The following is a 22,813-nucleotide window of genomic DNA, read 5'->3' as shown; positions in this document are numbered from 1 at the left end:
TAGATATTCACGGTTTAAATTTTTGCTTAAATTCGTATTTTAATCGTTTTAACTAAAAAAAAAGTTTCGAAGTGCAAACATTTCTATGTATACATTAATAATATTTACTCTCGTGCGTGATGTAAAGGTTTTATGCTTATATTTTTATTTATCAGCTTGTTACTCGTATCATTGCGTTAGTATCATTAAAAGTTTGATCTCAAGAATAAGATGCTTTAAGTATTGTTTATCAATATATATATATATATATATATATATATATACATATATTATACTATACAGCCAATACTGGGCAAATGATAGCAAATGATTAACCGATAATTAAAATTTTTAAGGTTTAATAATTAAAGATTTTAAGTATCTATAGTTATAAATTCATGAATTTTATTAAATGTACAATATCGAGTCATTGAATTTGTTACTACATAACATTTATAAGTCGATATAGTATTATAATAATTATTTAAAATCGTTTAAACTTAATTAAAATAAAACTGAATCAAATTAATCATGGTGTACCTATAATTAATTTTACCAACTAGTTATTTTCTCCGTGTAGTCAATTTTTTTATTTCAATCATCAATATTACGTCATCTTAATTATTAATTCTTAAGTGTTGACACCTTCAATAAATGTATATTGTATACAACTAATGCATTTTTATTAATGGATATAATCCTTTTACATTTTAATCAACACTTAATAAATGTATAAATAAATAGTGTTTTTGCCACAATTCATTTATACATCATCGTTGGAGAGTGATTACAATAACAATAAAACATAAAATGTGACGTCTATAAAAAGTAGAAAAATTATTTGTTCAAAACCATTTTTTTTTTTTTGAAAAATATTTCATTGGTAACACATGTTGGTATTGTATTTGTACTAAATCACATTACTTTGGAATTATAATCCGTTTGAAATATATTATATCGAAAACGTAATTTTATGGAAAATATTCTGTTACGGGAACATGTATAATATTGAAACTATAGTATACGAAACAATATTTTGTTGGAATTTTGAAAATTTAAGTAAATTATTAGGTAACGTTATGCGGTTTCAAACAAATATGTTTTGGAGCTAATACTAATTATTCCGCCAAAATATGTTTCAATTAAATATGATTATAAAACAGTATTTGTAATGGTTTATTTCCAAACTAATTAATTTTAGAATAAATATTTTACCAACAAAATATAATTCCAAATCAATACAGTTCAAGGAAATACAATTCAGAAAAATATTTTTCAAATATCTATGTTTCGACTAATTATTTTCCTACAAAACATTGCCCTCCTTGTATAATGTATAATTATGTTGTGTTAAACAAGTGTCATAAATATTAATCCAGCCGCTTGAAAACCATGGAGGCGATTTTATGTTATTAATTATTTTATTACTCGACCATATAAAATACATGTGTTGTTCATTCGATTATTCAACTCCTTTGTTAACAGTAATATTGATTAAGATAAAAAAATGTTATAATTAATAACACAATAAAATAGATCGCCATCAAGAATTGTCCTTGTGTATTTGATAACTATATGTATATAGTAACCAACTTCATTATGAAAAAAGTGAAATGTACCAATAAATAATAATCTAACTAACTTTTTCTTTTTAATTTTTTTAGAGTGGTCGATCGCCGTCAAAAATGGACCGATTACGGCGGAGTTTTCGAGACAGTTTCAGACGCCGTAAAGATCTAGGCAATAACGCTGGATCGCCGGGCCATCATTCTAATCCTAAGCCCCATTTGTGGGCCATGGACGAGGCTGAAGTTCGGGCTGGGATATGTTCCTTCCATGTTAAGGTAAACTGCAATTTAAATTGTTTACGATTTAGACTAAAAAGAATTGCTATCGTCAAAGCTATCAAATTTTAATTTTTTTGTCTTGAATATTATATAGATGTAAATAGCATAAATATTAGAATAATAAACTTGATACATATAATTTAATATAGATAATAAAATAATAGATCAAACTTATAGAGCTAATTATAAATTACGGAGTTAGAGAAATTAAATTTGGATTATCTGTAGGAGAAAATAATGTGTTCTGGAGACGAGTGTGGAATAAACTTCCTTGTGGAGGTAGGATTAATGATTATTATAATGTAATTACAATGTACAGTATTTACTTACACATATTTAGATACCTTGCAATTATCAATACTGAATAAATTTAAAAGAAATTAATTAAAAACCTTAATTAAATAAAATTGTTTCAAATCGTTTTTATATTAGTTAATAATTTAAATAGCAATTATAGTTTGAAAACACTTAGTAATTGTTTAAGTAATATATTTTTGTATTTACAGTATCTGGGCTGTGTCGAAGTCTTTGAATCGAGAGGAATGGAAGTATGCGAAGAAGCTTTAAAAACACTTAGAGTAATGTCTTGACCTATTTATTAACTTAAAACAAAGATTTTTAATTTTTTTTTAATATATATATATAGGCGTCACGCCGTAGACCAGTAAGAGCTATATTTTACATATCAGGAGATGGATTGCGTGTTGTAGAAGAAGAAACTAAAGTACATTATTATTGAAATTTTATAAAATTGTTGTTATACTTACAAATTGTTAACTTTCAGGGTTTGATAGTTGATCAAACAATTGAAAAAGTTTCGTTCTGTGCCCCAGATCGAAGTCATGAAAAAGGATTTTCTTACATATGCAGAGACGGACTGACTCGTCGATGGATGTGTCACGGTTTTGTAGCTCTAAAAGAATCGGTAAATGTAAAAATAAAGGGATTTTGTTTGTACAATTAAAATAATTATGAAATTTTAATAGGGCGACCGATTAAGTCATGCTGTTGGATGTGCTTTTCAAGAATGCCTGATAAGAAAAAATAAACGAGAAGAAGATTGTTCTGTTACAATGAACTATGATCCAAAAACATCTGTTTTTACAAGAACTGGCAGTTTTAGAACTCAATCATTAACTGAACAACAGTCTGAACCTAATATTCCGCTCAATGCACCCCCACAACCTCCTCCTTTTCTTCAGTCAAATAAAGGTATGTATGTTATTTCGTAACTTAATGCATAAAATTATTTTTAGGTATTTATCAATTAGCAAAATTTAATTTAAAAACAAGTTTAGTAAATATTATTATCAGTGTAAAAATAAGATCGTAATAATTTATATTTATTCTAGATATACCAACAACAGTAAAACCATTGCAACAAAATCCTACAACACCAAAAGTCAGCACCAATGCAATCGAAAGACCACATGCTACATTGTCGATGTTACAGCGACAAGGATCATTTCGCGGATTTACACAACTGAATCAAGCATCTCCATTTAAAAGACAATTGTCCCTTAGAATATCTGAATTACCTTCTAATTTGGAGAGAACAAGATCGATGAGTCTACAACCAACAGCAAATACTCGTACATCTTCTAATAAACTTTTACAAATGAATACTCCAGGTACAGAGTTAAAGTCAGAAATATGAATAGCAGAATAATATATAACAATATTTTTATTTATTTCAGTGAGTCCTATACTTGAAGCTTCTCCTCGAAGTGAAAAACCAATGTCTACAACAGATCAAGTAACAGCTATGTGTCAACAAATGTCATTAGAATTGGCATTTCTTACAAATAGTACAACCAATGACGATTTTCCTGAGAAATTTAAATCAAATGATTTAAAAAGTATAGGTAAACTAATTTTTAATCTTTATACATACGTATTATATTAATATAACTTATAAAATTAATACACCATATCAAAGTTTGTTATCTTTGTTTCTCACATGATGTATAACAAAATAAAAAATATATTTACATAAATGATTAGATGAATTTTTAATGCTGGACACCTATAATTCTGTAATTGAAAAAGTAATTTTTCTGTTATCATCATAGTCTTTTCTTTTTTTCTTTTTTTTTTGAACTCATACATATATTTAAATCTAAATTTTGTATGTTACTGTAATGTGTTTAAATACTTAGTATTTTGCAAAAAATCTTTAAGAAATGCCTTTGAAAACGTTATAAGTAATATAGTTCTAAAAGTCATTTCCCAAAAATAATTAATAACTCATTTTTGCTATAATTTTGTGCAGGAGACCAAACTGAATAGCATGGTCTCTTAAAAATTTATAATATATAATTTATTATGTGTATGTATTTTAGAAAACAATTCAAAACAAGGGCCAATTACTGGAAGTGAAGCATTTCTTGCTAGTATATCAAAAAAAGCCACATTATCATCAGAAACCCAAAGCAACCCCTCCACTCCAAAACCAGAGTGTCGTATTAGTCCACAAGACGAAGGTTTTGATTCAGGTTCCAGTTTATGGAATGTTAACAACAAAGCAGTAACACCACCAACTCCACCTGCTACTCCACCCTCAACACTACCCAGGCCAGAACAGTGGTTAGGTCAAGTGGCAGCAGTTACGTTACAGTCAATGGATTCTCAGGTCACGCCTAAAAGAAATCCACATTTAGCAACACACAGTCGTGCGTTTTCTTTAGACACAGCTGAGGATGCTTATCGCACATTTAATAATATTTCAGCCAATCCGTTTGATCCTAATTATATAGCCCCTAAACAAAACACAAATCCGTTTTTAAGTAGCCCAATATCAAGTAACCAAAATAAAACTGTGAAAACTTTTGAAGTTCAAATGTGATTAATTCTTAAAATTATCATCATTGAATAAAAAAAGTAAAAACATAATTATAGAAAGGGAATATGCGATTACCATAATATTATATATGTTTGGATTTATGATTGTGCAATTAGTGTTCAAAATTAATATTAACAAAACTTTGTATTGATACTTTTTGATTTAGTATACTATATACTATCTTTGAAAAAAAAAAAATCAAAATTTGACTTGATCAAACAAAATAGTTTGTTTCCAGTACTAATTACCTTCATTTTTTTAATAACCTAAGTATTATCAAGTGCATTTATAATAATAGTTTGTATTTTATGTTTAAATAGTATCTTTATAAAAATCTGCAAAAAAAAGTATTAACTCAACATAATTTTTAGTTTGAAATTGTACTTAAATAAAATTTATTTAATAATGAGTTATATAGTTATCATAGTTATCAAAAAATATGATGAAACTATAATTGCATAAGCTATTATTAATATTTTTTTTTATATATATATTTTTTTTTTTTTTTTTGTAATTAAACATAAAACATAAACTTAATATTCATGCACAGTGAATTTAAATTAAATTATTAAATAATGTTTATATGTTCATTTGCAATCTATACATATCAATATTTTTCTAACGTTAAAAAATTAGTATATTATATTTTATGTTGATATAAATATCAACAGTTAAGGGTACCTACTAACGAATTTGAACTTATCGCACACATATAGCTAATGGAGAACAGTTTGCTACTATATAATGTTATTATTTAATAACAACTAATTGAATCAAATAGTTATATTAAATAATTTAAACTAAATATATGACTTATATTTACTTTTAGTTATAAAAAAATTACACATATTTCGATTTTTTAAAACCATCAATAAAAAATATTTATTTATATTTTCACAATATAAAACCAAATAGGTATTAAAATTATAAAATTTTATTGAATGAACTTCTAATTATGTACAAACAAACTCTCAATTAGTAAACAAACAGTATAAATTCTGAAATGAGTCCTAAGTATTTGACAATTTTTTTTTTAATCTAAGTATTATTTAACAATTATCATTAACCATAAGCTTAAATGTACATAACGTATATTTTTCAAAGATCAAAATGTTGATTTATGTATTCTTCTATATACCTGTTAGATTGAAAATTATACACCTTGCATTCATTTTATTTCTTTATTGGCACAAGACTGTATTACTGTCATCCTTACAGTTATCTAAGTAATAATAGTTAAGTCATTTACCTCCCTCATTTTTATATATTATATATATATATGTTACTTCTTTACTTTCGCTTTCAGTTTAACAAGTCAAACACTCACAGTTATAAGACAACTTAAAATTATATTATGATTTAAAAAAAAAAGACGCTTATAGCCGCGTACTGAATAGAGATTGCGTGTTCTGTGATATCTGTGTATTCAATAGACTGCATATTTTTTTTTCTATTGATACACGACAATGTTTATTATTACTATTATTATCATTATTATTATTATTATTATTTTTATTATTATTATATTATTATATTATTATTAATATTGTATATACTATACGCAAGTATCTGTGGTAACATTATATTATAATATTAACTGTATTACTCCCATAGAAAATACGGGAATTAAATACTAATGTAAAAAATACTAACTTACCTATATATTATAATTTTAAAGATATAATAACAGTAGTATCAATATTGATGAATATAATTATACTTTACATTATTGATATATATATATATGTATATGTGTATTACTTGTTAGTATTTTAATTTGTATTATATTTTCTTAAAATTAAAAATTATTTTTAAAAACAATTATTATTATGTATAGTTTATTATAAACAAATATTATAACACATAGTATTAATCATTAGACATTATAATTGATCTAACTGGTTATTTGTTATGCCTGAGAGAAACTATACTTGTAAAAATAAAAAAATTATAAAATAGCTAACATTTAGTTAAAACTCAATTTTTAAAAAAAATTTGTCGTACCTATTAACTATTAATTAGTACATACTCTAATCAATTATCATGCACCACCTTAATATGTTATTGGTATACGATTCATTTATTGTTGTTATTATTTAGAATATCCAATTGGGAAGGATTGGTGTTTGTATTATGGGATATATGTATATCATTAACTATTTAAATATATATATATATATATCAGTGAACATTATTATGTTATATATACTTATACAATTGTATATAGATGTAATATGTTGTTTATGTTTTTGTCAGAAAATAGTAATATGTACGAAAGAGCTTAGACATATATTAAGTATTGAAATTACAGTATTGTTTTTAAATGGCTTAGTGCAATTAAAAATAATTCTCGTTTTTCAACCATAATTTTATGAAAACGACTAATGATAAATATGTAAGACATATGGATTTTATACAATTATTGTGATTTTAGTAGCCTCTAAAAAGTATAACAATATTATGTTATTATTTTATTATTACCTATGTATATATTATAATATATCATATTATATGTATACAAGGTGTCCTATATAGATTTACTAGTTGTAAGTATTTGGATTAATACAAATTCTATTATCCGACCATTTCAAATTAGTAAATCTTCATAGGGCACTGAATAATATGCTAATGGCTTCGTTATGACCAAATTAGAATTAATGTACCTATTACTTTCTATTGTACTTAAAAGTTAAAACAAATTGAAATATGTTTGTAAAACCCTTATCTTTTTGTTTATATTTTGTAGTATAAACATATTATTAGAAAACTTAGACAATATCTTAGATACTTAAGAACCTCTGTACTTAATTATTGTTGTCGTATTATATATAAATAAAAAAAATATTGATTGTTTTTATATCAAGCGTATGAAAGGTATTTAATTATTATTTATCAGTTATCACCAATAATTTTGCCTCGGACTTAAAATATTATATTATTTTTTTACCCATTTAATTCATGGTTTTTTTAATAATGTAAGTAAATGTCTTACATAATAATATCCATCACAATTGTCTAATCTATTTAATGATCAGTAATCAATCACAAGCTAAGAAAATTCTTATTTAAGTATAATAAAAAATTTAAAAATGTGTAGAATTACTTGTCCTTGTATCGAGATTGTCAGCACACAATGAGTGCTTTGTATTTTAATTCATAAATACTTCATGTCTTCATAGTTCATAGTTAGAATTAAAATTATTCAACGTGCTGTCTCTATCAATTTATTCGTGGTAGTAAAAGTGATTATTTGTGTCAAGTAAGAATATTTTTATTTAATTCATTAGTCTACTAATTTTTTTTTCTAGTTATTTTTTAATACCTGCTAATAGAATTGATCTAGATTAGATTTAATCGGTTCATACAATTTTGGTATTGCCCTGAATCAACGTTTAATTTAATTCCATACTTATATAACTTCCAAATAGTAGATAGTTTTGTACTTATTTAAACGATAAATAACTAAGTCAATTATTTTCTTATAATTTAAAAACATTCGTTGGGATTTTTAACTTTTACGTATATTATAAAGAATTTAACTATACACAATGTCATTTTCAATTTATTTATAGATAATATATATTCTGTGTTAATCAAACTATACTTTTTATGGTGATTTAGTGGTTTTGTGTTCGTTGTAGACTGAGCTACAGCAAGTGGTGCGCCACACTTTACATCATTACAGTTGTCAGTGTTGTCACAGACCACAGTCTATATTATTTGGTAATAGATACTAAATTATAATATAATAAACAAACATAAAACGACATTTTTATTTCTTTATGAAAATGCTGACCAAGTTAAAATCATACTTGAGTCTTAGACCAAGACTTAAACAGCTATATTGCCTACACCTAGACGATTTACGATGGTATCGCATTAGTATATTACTCGAGTAGGAGAAAACCGGTTACGCGTGATTTCTCTTTGAAATCTAAAACTGATCTTCTATTTTTTCACGATCTCGGTCAACGACGTCAACGTCAGTCTACCACTCCGTTTGACTATTTCATTCGTTCAAACATCAACGAATCTTCATTCCTCGCCTTATTTCCGAATACGTTCGTTGATCGCCATTCGCCATCCATATTTTATCATTTAAAGCCATTTAAACTTACTTTTTATTTTATTTCGCCAATACACTCAAGTGGACAACGTTACACCACAGTACCTGATGCTACACGTCGACTGCTGTAATTGACGAAGCTACAAAACTATAAAAAAGTAAATAAAACAACTTGTAACTGTTTTTTATTATTCCAATGTCAATATACACATCTGGCCATGCGTAGGTATTTATATGATATTCATATTATTATAATATAAATAATAATGTGTAGAATCACTGTTCACTATATAGGACCTATTAGTCACTATAATAATATAGGTAGACCGCGTGATGTCCAGTGGGCCAGCGAACCGTTCAATAGAATTTCGAAAATTATATTACTTATAATTTATAAATAATAACCTTAGGTACGGTTTCTAAAATGTCAAATAAATTGTACGATCGTATACACTATATACAACCTCGACCCATGTTACATGCATACTTAAAAAGTAAAAACCATTTAACTATGCATCAAAGCCAGAAGAGGTTTTTAATTATCTATTGAATTTAATATTAAAATTTTAAATTATACGAATTCGGAATTACTGGGATTTCCAATCATCGTCATATCCCCCCCCCATACCTACCTAGTCATACGTTACATTATTTGGCTTATAGGTACCACCACGACCACAGGTCATTATAGTACCTGCTGTTGGAAGAAGGTATTGAATGTGATATTTTAGATCTTTAAAATTTTTTTGTATAATTCTACCTACATCCTCTAAGTCCAACCATTTATGTCTTATAATATGCCTTAAATGAATTACTAAAATTAATAAAAATAATCAATATTTTTAATTTAACTCAATATCTTTTGTTTGTGTAACCGCCACTTTTGACATGTAGTCAACAGTATATTGTGCAAACTGCAAAATGATTAATTGTAGTAGAAGAAATTGTGAGCGTGTTGTAAATGGTATAATTAATCGATGGCCACAAGACGAAATTAGTATACTGGATGGAAATTGTTCTTTTAACATTGATGTAAGTAATAATTACTTCATTAAATACCTACTAATAATTAGGTATTGTTTTGTATTTATTAAGTGTAAAATAATGAAAATATAAAAAAAAATCAAAGATAACACATTTTTACCTGTTACTTTTTAGTATTTGGGGTATGTTGAAGTATTGGAACCCACAAATTCAAACAAATGTTGTGAGTCATTCGCTAAACTGTATCAGGAATATAAAACTGGAATTTGTCACCCAAGTCCTGCAATTTTATGGATTACAGGATATGAATTAAGAATTGTTGACAAAAGATCAAAGGTTATAAACTTCTATAATGTTTTTGGATTTTAATTATATCTATGTTAAAAACAAAAACAATAATAGATATAATAGTATGTATATAAACTTATAAGTTGAACTATTATAATTTATAAGCATAGGTGGAAATTTAGTTGAATTTCATGGGAGGTTTGATTTTTTTAAAGTATAGCTTACCTTAAATAATCAAATATTTATTTAATTTTTTTGCAAAAGCATACTCCCCTGTCATTGTTTTAAATGTTTTGTTTTTTTAATCATAAAGTTAACTACATAATATGTAAAATAAAATTAATGTGGAATGAGTACCTACTACCTAAATCCTAATGAATAAATAATTTAAGTTAGATATTAATTAATAATAATCTGGTATAATTTTTCTTTAAATTATAACAGCTAAAATTTAAAAATGTGGTTTTATTGAAAATTTTATTGAATACTAATTACTAATAGATGAATAGAATGTTTTTACTTGTCAAACTCAACATTCTTTAGTGGCTTAGGATTAATTTTTGTCAGTTGCTCTACTGAAATAGACTCATCTATACCTACAGTTATTACTTATTAGCAAGAGATACATTTAAGTAATAAATAAATAGTTAATTATTAGTTTAACCAATATAGTGAATATAAGATTATATCATTAGTATTTATTATGTAAACAAAGTTCAACTATAGAATTCTTACTTAAATAAGAGCACTATTATATACTCTAAATCTAATTATTGAAATATTCAACATTTTTTATGCGATTAATGATCATATTTTAAACAAGAAGATATATGTTTTTTAGAATTTAATTCTGGCTCAAATTATTGAAAATGTAATATTTTGTTCATCGGCCACAGACTATTCGGACCAGTTATTCTATACTAGCAGAGACTTTTACAATAATCAATGGTTGTGTCATTTGATTGTTGTTACAGAAGTTTCAGTATGTATTTTCTCTACTATTATACTAGTATAAACTATAAATTAATAGTATGACCTATAACATTAATAATTCAAATTTTAAATAGAGTGATCGACTGTGCAAGGCAGTGGGATTTGCATTTCGAGTATGTCTTAGGCGGAAAACCATACGAGAAGGACCCACAACAAATACAAATAGCATCAGATCTATAGGTTAAATAAACTAAAGTGTACATGTACATAATGTCTTGATGCGTTGTAAAAAATATACATTATTAAAAATGTTTTACTGGGATGGTAGTGTTCCATTATTGTTTTTAACAAAATATATTTTACCTATGTTTTAATCATTAAACATTTTTATGTAAAAAATATTAATGAAAATTATAATATTGCCAAATATTGAACTAGGGTTATAGTGACTGTACTTAAGGCAAATAAAGTTTGAATGGACTAAAAATTAGCAAGGTTCATTATAATAATCCCATGTAGTAATGTAAAAATAGAGTAAATATATATTAGATTTATATATATATATATATATATTTAATCATTTATTATTAGAATATATTATTTAGTATACATATATTGTGCACGCTCTAGTTTATTCTTCTCATGTACCTATGTTTATAGTGTTTATACATGTAAGTAAATATACATGTAAAGTTTTAATTATACAACCTAGTCGTTTATAATACTGATAATTTATTAGGTTTGTAGGTAATAATAATTATTAATTAATTAAAATTAATGGCCTGGACTGTGGTGCGGTGATTGGCTTCAGTCACTAATGTTCCGAAATCAAACATCGGTCGGCGTCGCTAGCTTTCAGATAATTGACCATCCGAGTTCTTAGTGACGAATCCATACACACACACACACACACACGTGTTTCAAACCTTACAATTATAAAATTATACTCTTTCGTGTGATAATATTTTCTTAAACTCGTAATTATTCCCATTTTTTATGATTTCCAAATTTTTTTATAAAGTACTAACTAAATATAATTTGCTGCCACGAGTATCAGTGGTAGGTATCACAAGCCATGAACGATGAACAAAGTTAATGGTTGAAGAATTTTTATCACTCAAAATGGTGATAAAATAGGTACTATATAAAAAAAAAGCTAGACAAGTAAGTACTGCTCAGGTGTTCATTAAAACAATGAAACGTGTCGACTGATTCATTTTTATGGACGTGCTAAATTTGAATCCATTATTTTTATTTTATCACTGTAGGTACTTATACGAAAAATGATTCTGAATCATTAACTTTATAATATTATGTATTAGGTTGTTCTAAACGAACACGACTGTCTGTTAGCCTTTATCTTTAAAGATATTTTGTGAATTAGTTATTAAATTTATTTATTTATTTTTAATATTAGGTACGCTAGGTTAATTTAATGTTTATTGAAAATATTGCATTTATTATATTATTATTTCATACTTATTTAGTATGATAATAATTTTTTATTATATTATATCAACTTATGTAAATCAAAATCTAATAACTAATAAATAACATTTTTCTATTAGTAGGTACCTTACAATAGTAAAAATAGATTTATACTATTATACTCTATGAAATTTATAGTAAAAATAAATGACATCTTAAGATAAATCAAAAATGTTGTTGCATATTTTCATATAGTAAAATTCTTAATGAAATACGTAAGTTTTAAATTTTCACGAAAAATAATTTAATATTAGGTTATGAAAAAATAATTAATTTCCCAGATAGGAGTAAAATGTTCTTAGAATCTTTGTAGAATATTTCATAATTATTTAGATTTTATAGCTTTGGTAGGTATAAACTACTTTTGAAAATTTTTACATTATATATTCAAAACTTAAGTATAAAAGAAAAAGTTTTTATGAATTTTTATTTATAAATATCTTTAAGGGATATCGTATTAAATTGTAACCCAAGGAATTTTATCAACATTTAAAGAAAAAAAAAAATTGAAAATTTGTCATGCTTATAAATAGCTTCAAGTGTTAAAAAATTTTGAAAATTTAATTTTATAAAGAAAATGATAATATAAGCATTTAGTGAATATTTTAAAACCCTACGCATAAATTTACATTGAATTTTTAAATAGGTATTAGGAAAAAAAAATTTTTTATGAATTTTTAACTACGAAATAATTTGTGCATTCTTGAAATTTTGACGAAATCAAAATTCAAAATTCTAGCTTTAAACGCTTATAAAAAAAAACTATTGTAACTAGATTTTTAATTAAAATATTAACAATTAATGAAAAACTTTTTATTAAAATCTCAAACATTTCTAATCATTGACTAATTTATAATTTAAATTCTAAAGAAAAATAATAAATAAATTGAAAATGTCCATACTCTTGTCCCTTAGATAGCTTAAAAAGGAATCAAAATATTTAAAAAAAACTATATCATAAATAATAGAAAATGATAATATAAATATTTGTTGAATATTTACAATATGGTTAGATATTCGTTCTCAAGTTACACATAAAAAAACAAAATTAATTTTGTTTATTTATTTTTGTTTTTCATGATAAAAAAAGCACTGGGAATTTTTACTTAAAACTTCCTCTTTCCCTCCCAAAGTACCAATTAGATTAAATTAACTTCCAAAAACCACCCACAATATTGGAAATTGAAGCATTTTTACTGCCTTGTAACTTGATGATCAACAAAAAAACATCATTGGTACAACCAATATAGTCATGAAATAAATGATATTAAATTTATTGTGTTTTATGTATTCATCGTTTTGTTCAAAATTTTAACTTCAAATCTAAGAGCTAGCATGTAATTCTAAAATATTTTGAGGGAATTTTTTTTTTGTGAACTGGTCATTCTTAATATTGATTATATTATCAACAATCACTTGAACTGTAATTTGTATTTTGTAATTTGTATAATACTTAACATTAACACTATAAATTGAGTATAATACTATAATACAAATTCCAATGCATGTACCTATTAGCATTTTCTGAATAATAGTAAACTAATATCAATTATTTTATTGTCTATGTGATTATAATCCGTTAATTGTTACCTATAACGTAATTATTTTAATTTTATTAAAGCGTTGTTATAAATGGCAATGCAATTTAGGAAGCCTAAACGGAACCTTCGTGTTAGGGACATAGACGGTTTTCACGAAAATGAAAATGAAGAAAAAGTGGATGTGGATACAGTACTGAAACTACCAAAACCACAAAAAGAAAAGACAACAAAGAAAGTTAACACTTTAAGTTTTGGTGATGAGTTGAATGAATGTGAGTATTTTTAATTAATTATTAAATATTATTATTGATTATTGTGTAATAATTGTATTTCTTAAGGTGACGATGGCGAAGAATTCAAAGTTAAAAAATCATCATATAGTAAAAAAATTAAAAAACAAATGAATAAAGAAAAAATGGGTCGAGATAAAGTAGAAAATGGCAAAAAATCAAAAAATATTGCTGATACAATGAAACCTATTGTTGTTAAACAAACAAACTTTAATGTAATTCATTGTTAAATTATTCTGTTTCATGATTTTTTTTTTGAATTTTAATATTTAATATGTTTAGTCTGAACCTGTTGAAAAAGAAATAATGCTTACAGGCCGAGCTGCTGAAATGGCCGGCTATGTATCATCAGATGAAGAACCTGATTCATATAGCTCATCATCTCATCGATTTTCTAATCCTGATCAAGTTAAAATATTATTAAAAAGTAAGAATTAATAACTAAAATTATAAACTGTTTAGTTGTGGGTTATTACAATTTTTAAGCACAAATATTACAAAATCTAAGGTTAAAAAAAAAAGTAATTAAGATTAAACATAAACCCTGGTCACTTGTTTTATGGCGTATTTATTTTTTTAAATATAAAAGCAATGTAAGTATTAAATTTAAAAAAAAAATTCTTTGTGGATTTGAAATAAACGTTTAAAACTACATTTATTGAGATTTTTTAAATATTTTTTGCAGGTTGTTTTTAATTTTTTGTTATGCTTAAAGAAACTACTATGAAAATTATAAATTACTTCTTTGTAATATTATTTAGATAAATTAACAAGTAGATTGTATTGGAATCATTAAAAAAGAGGAATAATCAGACTAAGAAAAACAGAAATTTAATTAAAAATTATATTTTATTCTTAATGAGTTAAATAATAAATTTACTTCCAGAGGGACAAATTCCTGATGCAGCGTTAATTCATGCTGCTCGAAAACGAAGACAACAAGCTCGTGATTTGGGAGAAGATTTTATACCAATATCATCACAATCTCATGGGTATTTTTATAAAGTACTAATAATATGAATATAAATTATATAAATTAAAAAATAAATAAATGTTCTAGTGAATCAAAAGTAGATAATGAACAAACGACTAATCGACGTTTAACACGAGAAGAAGATGAATTAGAAGATAGTGATGATGATGGTATTATTGTTATGTCTGGAATTGTTAGTCAAGCTGAGGATCGGAAAAAAAACTTACATATTACGATGGCTGGTAATAAAAATATTTAATTAAATTAATATTATTTAAGTATAATTTAGATTTTAGATAATCTAAAATGGTAAATTAATTTTAGATCACACTAACAATACTGAGTTTGAAGATCCTGATGAACTTGATGAAGATAATGATTGGGAAACTCAACAAATAAGAAAAGCAGTAACAGGCTCACAGTTAGCTGCTGCACAACAGGAATCTGCCGGCATGGCTGCTTTTTACAATAATATGGTTATACAGGAACAAGCTATGATGCCAATATTAATGAATCAAAAACCTCGATTCTCTGATTCATATGCGCCACAAGGATTGATGTCTACAATGAATCCAGATGATATCATAAATAAAACCAAAGAAATGTAATTAATCTTTTATAACAAGTTTATAGTTTCATATCTTATCTGTACTTTAATTTTAGATTAAATGAGTTGAAAGAAAATCGGAATCCGGATCAAAAATATTTTGAAGATATGATAAACGAAATACCAGAGATTAAGAATAGAGTTGAAATGTTAAAAATTAATGTTCCAGAGTTGGATGATTGTTTTCAGTTTTATCAAGATTTGCGTGGGTACGTCACTGATCTGGTAGAATGTCTTGATGAAAAGGTAGGCGTGTTTTCTAATTTTAGCGATGTTATTCAGTAGACAGACTTCTGTAAAAGAAATAATTGGATCATTTTTGCTCTAACAAAAAATTTTAATATTAACATTTTCCATTATAATGTTTATGACTATATTATGTAGATGTGAATTTACAATTTATATTATTTAATATTTTCTTATAATGACAAAATACTGCTAATATTTAAATAATTTTACATTTTTGTATTTTGTGAAAAGTATGATTATAATAAGAACTTCGAAGTCTCAAATAACATAAATAATAGTATTGTAAATTGTTGGTAATATTTTTAACATTTATAGAGATATCAAAACAATTATTGATTTTAATATTATGTTACTGTCTAAATAAGGTGTTAAAAGAATGTTTATAAAAGTTATTCTATAACTTTATTATTTTCATATTTATCTAATCTTCTTGATAAATTATAATTTTATAAATTCTTAAAACAATAATGTTATTTGTTAATTTCTTATTTACTTTTCATTATTTGTATTATGTATTCTTGCCAACCTAATTCAAATTGTTTTTAATAGATTCCTATACTTGTGGGATTAGAACAACGTATATCTAAGATGTATGAAAAGAGACGTACAGATTTGGTAGCCAGACGTAGACAAGATGTTCGTGATCAAGCTGAAGAATCTTCAACTAGTAGTAATTATTAATAAATACTATTTATTTAGATTTGTAAATTCAAACTTTCAAATAGAATTAGGAACTTCAACAACACATACAAGATCTGAAGAACAGCAAAGAAGAGCTGCAGAGCGTGAAGGTCGTCGTATCAGACGTATGAGAATGAGAGAGATAAAAGCTATAAGTAAACATGCAGATGGAATGTCTAGTGATGAAGAAGTTCCTGAAACAGATGCGTCAGCATTTAGAAATCAATTAGGTATAAATAATTTTATAAATTATACTCGATTCCTTAATTTTAACAAATATTAATTAAATTTGGAGTTAATTGAATATTATGTGTATATTTTTTTTATGTTTAGAGCTTATTAAAAGTGACTCGAACATGTTATTGGATGATGTTCTTGAAGAATTTGCTTCAGTTGATTTAGTGTTAAAACACATGTTAGAATGGAAAAACAAGTATTTGGATAGCTATATAGAAGCATATGTTAATGTGTGTTTACCTAAGTTAGTGGGACCTTTTGTTCGTTTAGAAATGCTTACATGGAATCCATTAGAAGTAATATACATTCATTTTAAAACTAATTGCAATTATATAGTAAAATATTAATCTAATTCAAGTATTTGCATTACTTTACTATCAACAAATGTGGCAGGTACAAAATATTGTTTAAATAACAAGATAAGTCATATATTAAATCATCTGCAAAAATAAACTTGACAAAAATAATAAAATTTGCATTAAATTTAAATGTATTAATATGTGTTATCAATGAAATAATATATTCGTTCATTACCTTGTCTTGAATCTATAGTTGATTATCGGAATTTCTCAGTAATCAATGTATTGATTTTACAGTTTGATTTTTTTTTTATGTATACCTAATAAGTGGTTTATAAAATGCTTAGATCTTTTATAGCAAAATTGATCTAGTTTGTACCTTGGAGAGATTAAAATTCAAATTTTCCAATATTTTTTTTTTAAAATTAGAAAAATTGCAAATTTTTTGCTAGACCGGTTTTTGTTTAAATTGATTTCTTTATTTTGTTATGAATTATAATTAAAAAATTAATAACTGCATATACTTGAAATTTTTACCAAATGTATATATATAATTTTCTAAGCATGGTGTAATTTTTTAAGTTTTTTTAATCTTAAATCTATTTATAAACATAGGGAAATTTTTTTGTTTTTATCTCACATAAGTTGCTATTATATCTGTTTAAAATCATTAAAAATACATTGACATAACTTTTTTTCATATGAATTTTAAATGCAATTTTCCATAAAATCTTTTATATTTTATAGTTAAAATTTAAAAATTTATAAAATATTCCTCATAAGTATTTTATACTAGAACTAAAAAATCTAAAAATATACAAACCCAGTTATTTTTTATAGATATTTGAACAAAATTACATATTTTTATTATGAATAACAATATTCATTATTTTAGTATAAATCAAAAACATTTTTAATGGGAACTTAAATCTTTTACATATATTATGTATATTATTATAAAATTTATCATGCATTACAACATATTTTTAATTTATTTTAAAATACTTACTCTATAATTCTATTTTTATTGTTTTATGATATTTATAGAAATATTTTATTATATTATGAGTTATATTAGTTGTTATAATATGGTATAACTGCATATTATTTTAATAATTAAAAACTAATAATATATAGAATGTAATATTTTTGGAAAAAATCATTTAAACCTACTGTAATATTAAAAGTAAAATTAATTTCATTGATAGCTATAAAAAAAAATAAATATACTATAAAATATACTTAGTGATATAAGCTGACACATGTATAGACTGTCCTCGTTCAGAATTATTTTTTATATACAATAATATATTATTGAATTTAAATTTAACATATCCATAATAGTGATTCACTTGACATCTTAAATATAGCAGGCGGTACCCATTTTATATAATTTTATTTTTAATTTAAAATTAAATGAAAATTATTTCTTTAAATAAATTAAATAAATTTAGATAAAATTATGAAGTTCCATTTAATATCAATTTTACTATATTATATTTACTTTAAAATATATTATTTATTGATTTTATAATGATTGTAAATATTTTGTTTATAAATTAAGCCATTTATTTTAATGACTGTATTTAAATTTAATGTGTAATTTTTATAGGATGATCTGAAGCTTGAAGATATGTTTTGGTATAAAAGTATGCAAAAGTATACAATGAAAGGAAATAATAGTATTGATCAGTTGACAAAAGATGTTGATCTAGAACTCATCCCCAAAGTAATAGAAAAAGTCGTGCTCATTAAAATTGATCGTATGTATACTTATAAACAAAATATGTTAACAAAAAAAATGAAATATATTCCTTTTTAATTTATAGAAATGGTTACGAGTCAGTGGGATCCGTTGTCTTCAAAACAAACAAAACATATCTGTAACATTGTTAAGCATATACTGGACATGTATCCCACTATTGATCCAGATAGTAAATTATTGATGATGTTATTGAACAATTTAGTGGACAGAATACGAGATGCTGTTGATTATGATGTGTTTATACCAATATCTTCTAGACAGTGAGTTAATTTAAACATTTATAAAATAAATGTATTAAAAATAATTTTAATTTCAGAGTAATGAATACTGGTCGTATGAATGTATTTTTTCAAAGACAGTTTAACATGGCTGTAAAATTATTGGGAAATATTTTGAGTTGGCATCGAATTATCGAAGATGTTGTATTAATTGATTTAGCTATAAATCAAATACTTAATAGATATTTGCTAACATCTATTCGAACATTACAGCCACTAGAAGCTATTTTAAAAATAACAATGGTACATTTTTATTAACTGTATAGATAAATTGCATAAAAATCATTAAAAAAATGTATGTTTATAGATTGCTCGTACACTACCTACTTCATGGTTGTCGTATGGAAACACTACCCCTAAAGAATTAACACCATTTTTAAATCAGTCAAAATTAGTTTCAATGGAAATAGATAAATCACATCCTCAGGCAAAGTACGTTGAAATATTTGTAATTTGCAAATTTAATGTTTTAATTTATTTTAATTTTTAAAATTTAACAATTTTATTTGTTTGTTTTTCAATTAGACTTGCGCTGGATAAACTCAACGAAGTCCTCAGACTATGACATTTCATTCTGATTTATACCATCAATATATTATTTTTAATTTACTAGTGAAGTTTAATTATTAAAATGATCTATATTTCATTATAATATTTATATGTACTTAGACAAGTGTAAATTGTTACACCTTGTAACATATTTATTTATACTATTAATAAAAATGATTTTCTTCTATTAAAATTGTTATTTTTTATAGCCAACTTATTAGAATCTAAAATTTAATTTTTGCCTATTGTTTATAATTTTATTTATATTTAATGTAAAACATAAAGAAATAATGCATTAAACAGAGCTTACAGGTTAAAATTAATTTTGTTAATTCTCAATAGTTTCTCAGAAGGTAGAAATTACAGTATTATGTGAAATGTATATTTTGTTTTACATTTCACATAATACTGTAAATTTAATTTTCTTCCCTACATTGTAATCAGTGTTATCTGTACATAACATAATTTGTTAACAGCTTACCCTTACATTATAGTCTATTTTTAAACTCAAAATTTTTATCCAAGTTTGCCATAATTGCTTAGCTTATTTGTTATCTTATCAATTATGATTTACGATCAAAATTAAACATCTTAGAAAATAGTTATGCTAAGTATATTAATCATAAATATTATCTTTAGGTATATAGATCTTATTAATACAGGTTATATTGCAAATCTTCCCATGTGGTATACTGGTATATACTTACATATTGTGATGATAAAAACATTAATTGAGTAAACTTTATTCTTAAAGTTATTCTTCAAAGAAAATTAACATAATTCAAAAACAAATTATTTCTTCACAAGAAGTAAAAACATATTGTTTTCATTTTTTAAACTATTTTTACATCAGGGGTGTCTAACCTTTTATGAAGACAGGTCACATCATATGGGTAAATGTTGTTATGGGCCACATACTTTTTAATAATAATACATACAGTATTTGTTGATAAATGACACGGGATTAATACCATGAACATATCTCCAATAATAAAGTATTTTATCAAAATCGAATGATCACCTGTATAATTAATGTGTGCCCGTACTATTGCTTTGGACCCAGTAAAGATAAAACACTATTAAAGTTTATTTGATGTTTAATATTTTTTAGTTTTATATTCTTACAATAATTTTTTTTCTCGTTATATTAATATATTATATACAATTAATTAATGGGTTTTAAATTATTGAAGTGAGGGCCGTATCAACATCTACCACGGGCCGTGGATTTGTAGTAAATCCAAAACTATAATTTTTTAAATATAACGTAGCATAATAAATTATATCTAGTATAATTTATAATGAGCTATTACAGTTAATAATATGAAAGATTTTAAAAGCCTAAATGTAGATCAAAGGTGAAAACAACAAGTTGTTTTTTTATCATAATTAGTAGGACCCGCATAAATACGGATAGAGCACTTACTAATTTTTAGAAGATGGTCAGCACTGTTCAATAGCACACCACGCTTACGATTGCGTTTTTTTGAAGTAATTGTGTTTTAAATGTAATAATAAATTATTTAACGTTAATACTCGTACTAGTGAGTATTAATTTCTTTACCTATCTTTCTCAACAACCACACATTTCAAGACTGACGAAGACGTGCTTCGTCGTTTAAATAATTAATCGTATTGTGCTCAATGTGTCATTCACGGCGATCACTATAGGTTGGTCACCCCTGTTTTACACTTATTGGATTAAAAAATATTAAATAATATTATACAAACATTAACAATTAAAAATTAACAATTGAAACATACATTTTTACGTCGTACCTTACGAATTGCACAATCACACACAAAAAATAAATTGGGAGGTACCTAATTACGGGCACCTCTAGTCAATGTCGCCGAACATGTACTTTATGGGGCGGTTCGCCGTTGTATTTAACTATGGTAATGATCGGTGGGTGATGGATGGTTGGGTAAGTTGACACTCTAGTTTGTAAATCTAAGGAATATACAAATTCTGCGACAGCCGATCAGTACCATTGATTTTACAATATATTCAGTATTACAGTGTATTCCAAGATCATTGTCAGTATTGACTATAGACAGTAAGATACTGTTAGATATCAACTAGTAAAATATTATAAAATAATAAAGCTACTCTTAGGAATAATATATATGTGATAATAATTATTTCTATTTTAATTCTTTATTAGTTATTTTTTTAGATACTATTGTGATACAACTAATGACAGGCTATATTTTTGAATACTCTGACTTTTAATGAAAAACACATATTGACAAAAATAGAGAAAAAAGAAACAAAAATTCTAAAAATGTAGGTTTAACAATAATACTATACGTAGTAGCCTATGCCCTATAATATTGATTTTTTATATATATCAGTGTGTTAGAGGTTGAGGTTTGAATGTATTATGAAGTGATAAATTAGAAATATATAATCATTAATCTGATAATCATAAGAGAGTAAGAGACAGTTACTTGTGAATGGGTGAAAATATACCTATGGGGATATGTAAGAAATAATAATTATTTACTAATTAGTACTTAATAGGAGTGATAAAATGCGAGTGAAGCGAACGGCTTTGTGATGTGTGTATTTTCAATATAATTATGTGAATGTGATCGGTCATTATTTTACTTTAAGTTAGTGGGTGGTGATGGTAACTAATTTTTATATTTTGCCCCATTAAAAGAAATACAAGTCGGTGCCACTGCCTCTAGTCAAATGCATTTTAAGAAACGAAAAAAAAATTAATCAACATAATAAAAGTATTAAAATTGCTAATAAACTTGTTTATAATGTAGGTACTAGAAAAAAAGTTTAAGAGGTTATCCATGACTCATGAGTAAATTCATTTTGTCGTGTTCTGACAAATCGACATATTTAATTTTGATATGTAGCTATTGACTAATTGACTTAATGTGTATACAGTTAAATTCG

General features: G+C 24.9%; 3 protein-coding genes across 6 annotated transcripts in view; all 3 read left to right on the top strand.

The window, feature by feature from the left end:
- LOC112592540 (protein numb-like) overlaps positions 1-4,845 on the top strand; it is a 37,138-nt gene extending 32,293 nt beyond the window's left edge. For all 3 annotated transcript variants that reach the window (XM_025336629.1, XM_025336630.1, XM_025336628.1), the window contains exons 2-9: positions 1,644-1,823; positions 2,333-2,404; positions 2,473-2,550; positions 2,611-2,751; positions 2,813-3,038; positions 3,179-3,457; positions 3,524-3,691; positions 4,169-4,845. In XM_025336629.1, coding sequence (XP_025192414.1) covers positions 1,665-1,823; positions 2,333-2,404; positions 2,473-2,550; positions 2,611-2,751; positions 2,813-3,038; positions 3,179-3,457; positions 3,524-3,691; positions 4,169-4,671 — 1,626 coding nt within the window. In that variant the 5' untranslated portion in view covers positions 1,644-1,664 and the 3' untranslated portion in view covers positions 4,672-4,845. The remainder of the gene's footprint in view (positions 1-1,643; positions 1,824-2,332; positions 2,405-2,472; positions 2,551-2,610; positions 2,752-2,812; positions 3,039-3,178; positions 3,458-3,523; positions 3,692-4,168) is intronic.
- A 3,769-nt stretch (positions 4,846-8,614) lies between these two features.
- Positions 8,615-11,255, top strand: LOC112592533 (numb-like protein). The gene is made up of 5 exons (XM_025336618.1): positions 8,615-8,892; positions 9,629-9,766; positions 9,893-10,054; positions 10,848-10,988; positions 11,074-11,255. Exons 2-5 carry the CDS (start codon positions 9,656-9,658, stop codon positions 11,182-11,184), a joined length of 525 nt encoding a protein of 174 aa, XP_025192403.1. The 5' UTR covers positions 8,615-8,892; positions 9,629-9,655; the 3' UTR covers positions 11,185-11,255.
- Positions 11,256-13,882: 2,627 nt separating this feature from the next.
- On the top strand, positions 13,883-20,026 carry LOC112592507 (PAX3- and PAX7-binding protein 1). 2 transcript variants are annotated; one of them, XM_025336582.1, is made up of 15 exons: positions 13,883-14,240; positions 14,307-14,473; positions 14,541-14,685; positions 15,145-15,250; positions 15,319-15,473; positions 15,556-15,835; positions 15,895-16,084; positions 16,637-16,754; positions 16,813-16,998; positions 17,102-17,301; positions 18,917-19,067; positions 19,134-19,329; positions 19,386-19,590; positions 19,655-19,779; positions 19,873-20,026. In XM_025336582.1, exons 1-15 carry the CDS (start codon positions 14,060-14,062, stop codon positions 19,910-19,912), a joined length of 2,445 nt encoding a protein of 814 aa, XP_025192367.1. In that variant the 5' UTR covers positions 13,883-14,059; the 3' UTR covers positions 19,913-20,026. The 2 variants fall into 2 exon arrangements, with proteins under 2 accessions (XP_025192367.1, XP_025192366.1); XM_025336581.1 differs by having other exon boundaries at positions 14,060-14,240; positions 16,637-16,757.
- The last annotated feature ends 2,787 nt before the right edge of the window (positions 20,027-22,813 follow it).

The sequence above is a fragment of the Melanaphis sacchari genome, unplaced genomic scaffold, assembly GCF_002803265.2.
Source record: "Melanaphis sacchari strain LSU unplaced genomic scaffold, SCAv2.0 Contig178_pilon_pilon, whole genome shotgun sequence".
Classification (NCBI taxonomy): Eukaryota; Metazoa; Arthropoda; class Insecta; order Hemiptera; family Aphididae; genus Melanaphis; species Melanaphis sacchari.
The sequence above is the reverse complement of the archived record's forward strand: the minus strand, read 5'-3'. Positions and strand labels throughout refer to the sequence as shown.